Source organism: Trichoplusia ni, unplaced genomic scaffold (assembly GCF_003590095.1).
Source record: "Trichoplusia ni isolate ovarian cell line Hi5 unplaced genomic scaffold, tn1 tig00002274, whole genome shotgun sequence".
Lineage (NCBI taxonomy): Eukaryota > Metazoa > Arthropoda > Insecta > Lepidoptera > Noctuidae > Trichoplusia > Trichoplusia ni.
Genome location: NW_020800243.1, coordinates 6,507 through 12,647, shown reverse-complemented (window position 1 = coordinate 12,647; position 6,141 = coordinate 6,507). Strand labels below are relative to the sequence as shown.

Below are 6,141 nucleotides of genomic sequence, written 5' to 3'. Positions count from 1 at the left end.
GTGTGTATTATTTAAATTACGATCCTAGTAGCTCGATAGGTTATTTTACCGCCCGGGAGAATGGCAACATGCTAATGTGTTATGGCGAAGCACGTGGCAATGCAAGTCTCGCGATGAACATTTACTGGACGCGGTACTTTTTGCCCCGGGTTCAGCAGCAGATTTTTCGCCGCGCCAAAATTTGTGTGCACGTAGATGGCGGACATTTCGAAATTTTCGAACCTTATCTGGTTAGAAGTGAGCGAGATTAAGGTAAGAATAGGTTTGATTTAATAATACACAAGACACAGATTGAAGTCAGAATAGTGTAAATTGATTGGTATTTTTTTGTGATTGTTTTTCGTTACATCACAACATTTTTATAAAATGCGCGCGCGTTTCGAATGTTTCGATCGTGTCGCCGAGTGTCGCCCTCCTACCACATTACAGTTCGTGTAAGTACGTACTGAGCGTAAGGATCGCGCGGTAACCAATTCATTGCGTGCTCAAAAATGACTAAATCTATAAATATTAATCTCCGACGGTAGCGACTTCTTTAATATTAATTAACACGTTATTTTAAAGTCATTATGCGAATTTGGTGGTACGGTGTTCCTTACACCCTGTATAAAGCTGAAGAGTTGGTTTGTTTGTTTGAACGCGCTAATCTCAGGAACTATTGGTTCAAATTGAAAAAATCTTTTATGTTGAATGGACCATTCATCGAGAAAGGTTTTAGGCTATATACCATCACGCTGCGACTAATAGGAGCGAATATACAATGTAAAATGTGGAAAAAACAGGAAAAAATATTCATCTTCTAGGGCTTCCGTTAAATAACTCCTATCTTATATCTTCTTACTACACAGACGAAATCGCGAGCAACAGCTAGTAAGCATATAAACAGATTGGAAAACATGGCTAATGAACTGAAAATTGTAGTGCCCAACATGAGTTTAGTGCAAAATCAACTTGTAACAGCGCTAACAGCGAGTACCCTTCTACAAACCTTAAGAAGAACTCAAGATATTTTATTGAACACAGTTACTAACATTCGCCACGGTCAGTTTAACATTCACTTACTAACACCGGAACAGTTGAAACAAGAACTTAACGTAATATTGCCGGTCAATTGTCTGACGATCTAACATTACCAGTTGAAAAGACTGATTTATCCAAGCTGTACCACTTATTACACATAAAGGCCACAATGACTAAGGAATACTTGATATTTGAAATAACCTTGCCACTTATCAGTAGATATCGATACAAACTATACCATGTCATTCCTATTCCCAAACAAGTTAGTAACAATTACACAGCAAAAAACTTCCGCTTTTTTTGGAATAAATCTCAAGAAAGACACTTATGTAACGATGAGCGCTGCTGACCTCTCGACTTGTATAACAGAAGAAGATACCTACATATGTCTTCTGAGGAACCCTACTTACCATCTAAGCAGTGACAACAATTTCTGCAAACTAGATCACGAAACAAACCAATGTAAAGTAGAAAAGAACTCATGTTCTAACAAATGGATTACATTGCACAATCCTTCTGAATACCTATTTTATGGCTGCAACAACTATACTGTAAAAATCATTTGCGGAGAAGATGTTGTCGAACTGATCAATGGAGCAGGAATAATACATCTAGAACAAGGCTTCTATGATAAAGGGTCATGACTTTACCCTTCACTCTTACACATTTTTTTACAATAGAGTTACTATAAGCCCAAACATCAATTTACCTAACATTAATCAGATAAACAACATCATCAACGTGACCATACCAGCCTCTTCGACTGTCAACAACCAGAACGACACCTACGATGAAACAATAGATGAGGATCTACAGAGACTGTATCAACGCATTAAACAGACGAGAAACATTGATTTAGAACTAGATTACACTGTGTCCTCTCATGACATCCATCAGCTACTCCCTGGTGGCTGTGGCGGTGACGGCGTGCTGCTGTTGAGGTGGCAACGATGTCGCATGCAACGCGTGTTCGTGCCTCCATCGGACATCGCGCTACAACGAATTTGTGTCCCGAGCGCTAGTGCGTGTCCACATAACATGCGTAAACGTCAGCCTAGTGTGCATACTGAAGTGAATGTGGTTAAAAAACAAAACAAAGCGTGTTCACCAATACCTATATAGAACTAATGGGCATTAAGTACATTGTTTACTTGAAAAATGATTTGTTTACAGCATCATTTTGTTTTAATTTTAAAATATCAATCATAATTTTCTCAACATCTTAGTTCATCATCATCTTTGCCGCCCCGGAACATGTTCGGTCTAACGTCACCGAACCCTTTGCGAAAAAACAGCAGTAATGTGCTGCTTTGTTATTTTAGTTTACTTAACACGTTGACTGCCATATGGAAATCCGAATATATTTGCGTTTTTCATCAGTCGTTTAAATGACGTGAAACGACTCATTTAAAAGATTTCTATATATAATATATGTTTTTATATATTTTTTTGTTTATTATGTGCTGTTTTTAGTCCGCCGGTCATTGACACCCGGCGCGGCGCAAATGTAATATTTTTTTCATTGGAGCCACGCCGGTCAAATCGCCGGTCATCCTTGTTAATCGCGTAAAAATTCCCGCCAAAACGTCCATCCTGCGCCCGAGCGAGCGCGCTACTGATGAGTGACGAATAAAGAAATATTAGGATAGTGCATGCTGCGTCCCTTCCCCACTGCCCCGCATGACATTTCTTCCGCGTCCTGTGCGAATAATTATTGTTTTTGAAATTGTAGGTAAGTAAACAACTCAGTGCACAGTTTTATTTGACATAGATCGGAGCGCGCGCTAAATGGTCACCTAATATTCTAGTTTATTGTTATTATTTTATATCAAAGCTATAGATGAACATGTTGTTTGACGAATTGGATCTAACTTTAGATGATTTTCGTGAAATAGAACATATTGAATCCCAATTTCGTGAGACGGAGAGTCATTCAAGTGATTATGAAGAGTTTATTCGGTTTCCAAATCGCCGTGCAAGGAAGCGCTGCATAGTACCATCTGATACTGAAGACGAAGAAACCCTTGTACCCTCACCGTCAGAGTCTGGTTACACTCCAAATACGGAATGGCACGAACCACAAGGTAAACAACCTAATATAATACCTTACACTGAAATTTCTGTTTTGAAGCCGATGCATTTGCGACACGCTTTAGCTGGCGGTCAACCAGCTGATTTTTATAATTTGATGGTACCAGAGGCTCTGTTAGAAGATATAGCTAGACAGACCAATATTTTTGCCGCGCAAGTTTTATCTAAAAGTCGATTATCGCGCCAATCCAGACTACACTTGTGGAAGAACACTGATAAAACTGAAATCAAGAAGTTTTTCGGTCTTATAATTTGGATGGGTTTGGTAAAATTACCAAAACTAGCACTATATTGGTCTAATAACCCAATGTACGCACAACCGTTCGCTAAAAATATTATGAGCCGCAACAGGTTTGAAATATTACTGAGGATGTTGCATTTTTCTAATAACGAGGAGGCTCGTGAAAATGATCGTTTATGGAAAATAAGCAATCTTCTAAGTACCTTGAATGCTAATTTTGCTTACCACTATACACCTGGTGAATTTCTTTGTGTGGATGAGAGCATGATTCCATTTCGTGGTAGAGTAATCTTCAGACAATATAATAAGCAAAAACGCCATAAATATGGTATAAAACTATTTAAATTATGTACTGTTCCCGGATACACTTGGAAAATTGAGGTTTATTCTGGAAAACAGCTCGATTCTGCTTTTTCTACACCGACAAATGTGGTGCTCAGGCTGTGTGTGGGTTTACTAGGAAAGGGCCATTCTGTATTTGTAGACAATTGGTACACAAGTTTGGATTTAGCAGAAAAGTTAATTGACAATGAGACACATCTTATTGGTACATTACGCAGAAACAGAAAGTACTTGCCGAAACAGGTGATGGAAGCCAAATTAAACCCTGGTGAGTTTGCAGCCAAAGAAAACAGTAAGGGAATTACAGTTATGAAATGGAAGGACAAACGTGACGTTTGTCTACTGTCAACTAAACACTCTATAGGATTTAGAAAAACTAAAAATAAGAGAGGAATAGAGGTGATTAAGCCAAAGATAATTATGGATTATAATAAAGCTAAGGCAGCAGTAGACCTCTCGGATCAAATGACAGCGTATTCTTCTCCGCTTCGAAAGTCTATCAAGTGGTACAAAAAGTTGGCCTTAGAACTGCTTCTAAATACAGCTGTAGTAAATGCTCGGGTTTTATATGAAGCTACCACAAAAAAGAAGATACCCATTATTGAATTTAGACGAAAACTGTCACAACAAATGATTGACACAAACCCACGTTATGGAGCAACGAGTAACATTCCATGTAGGCCAAAGAGAATAAAACATTCTCTTGTAAAAGCAGACGGGAAGGCTGCGAAGACAAGAAAATTTTGTGTAGGTTGTTACAAGAATAATTCACAAACGCATGGAAGAAAAATTGCCAAAAACAAAACCAAAAAGGTTACGACATTTTGTTCAGTTTGCCCAGACAAGCCATATTTGTGCAGATCGTGTTTTGATAAAAATCATTAATTTTCTGTTTGTTTTTTAATTTTAAATTACTTTGATCTCAACACAAAATAATGTGTCTCTAAATAACACTAGTTTGTGATTTGTAATAATAAAAATATTTTAAAAAGTATACTGTCTTTAATTTACATCATAATTTTGTTTGTATCACTACAAAAACATTCATACAACCAAAAAAATATAAAAATATTTTGAGGCCAAGTTGTCTAAAGTGATCATTGGGGCCGCGCCGGCCACTTGTAATGGTATTTTGCGTTACGCGCATGGCCGTCGGCGAGCAAAAGCTGTTCAAGTTCACCTTAGTTGTGCCGGTCATTTAAGCCCCCCATGGCCCCAACGCTTCTACCAAGTGCCGGTCATTTTGACCCCCCATGGCAGCCAACGTGTTAAAACCAGTGCATGTCTGACCACCGAACGGTTCGGGTGCATTCGTAACAGTAACATTCAACAGTAACATTTAACATTAACATTTTAACTTAATATAGATTTAGTGTAAGCTCATTCTTTGGAGAAATAAACATTTAAACAACAGGATATTCCTTTGATTTCGGATACCACTCAACCTTGCACCCCGCACATTTGGTAATGTACCATTTACTATAGAAAGATTTACAATGTGGCTTAGATGATGACATATTTGATTATTTACACCTTTAATTATTTTTGTACAGATTTCATCATACCCGACACTTTTAGTATTCTTTAAGCAATTTATTATTCTGTATATATTATTATATGTACGTAAAGGTGTGCTTGGTGCTAGAAACATTGAGTTAGGTCTATGATCAATAAGGGCTGTAACTTTTTTACCAGCTCCTACAATTGGTCTAACTTTCTCAATGAAATAATTATTAAATGTGCTAGCTATTTCTATAGGATTAGTAATACTTATATTTTCTATTTTAACTTTTTCTATGGGTTCTTTTGGTAAATTGGGCCGTTGGTTATTTATCAATTGCCATTTTCTGATGTTTTAATTTTGTGATTATATTGTGCACGCTTTGTTAGAAATATATTTCTTTTTAGTAATTAGGAATACTTTATATAGTTTTGTTTGTTCGTTTTTGTTGAATTTTGTCTAAATTTCCATAACATTAATCTTTTTTTTCTACAACAGATTTTTATACCGCGTGATATCCACTTACATTTATAATTGACTTTCATCCTTAAAGTTCGTTTTTTCGGAAAACATAGGTCATAGAACAATTTAACGTTATCTATAAAATATTTATATGCAATGTCAGTGTCATTAGTAGTATATATTTCAGAGAAAATAAAATCATTCAAGCACGTTTTGAATTTATCTATGTTTTCTTTACAGTAGTCTCGTACCGTTTTATACCAGTATTTCAATTTAAAAAGCTTTCTTATCGGTAGTTTTATTAATTGGGCTATCTGGTCGGATAAACCCAATTCCAACACTTCAGTCTTAAATAAAAATATGTATTATTACTGCTTTACAAAGTAGATAATAAATGTTGTGTTCATGCGGATTTCATTGAGCCTTTAAGCAAAATAAATATCTTTTTTTGTGATCTGGTGAAAGTGAAAATTGATCTCAACAT

General features: G+C 36.5%; 1 protein-coding gene across 1 annotated transcript; it reads left to right on the top strand.

Moving 5' to 3' along the window:
- The first annotated feature begins 747 nt into the window (after positions 1-747).
- On the top strand, positions 748-4,709 carry LOC113507508 (piggyBac transposable element-derived protein 4-like). Its single transcript, XM_026890361.1, has one exon. It carries the CDS (start codon positions 2,861-2,863, stop codon positions 4,577-4,579), a length of 1,719 nt encoding a protein of 572 aa, XP_026746162.1. The 5' UTR covers positions 748-2,860; the 3' UTR covers positions 4,580-4,709.
- The last annotated feature ends 1,432 nt before the right edge of the window (positions 4,710-6,141 follow it).

What these genes read in the sequence shown, in the direction of transcription:
- LOC113507508 (XM_026890361.1), top strand. Translation starts at nt 2,861, where the DNA reads ATGAACATGTTGTTTGACGAATTGGATCTAACTTTAGATGATTTTCGT.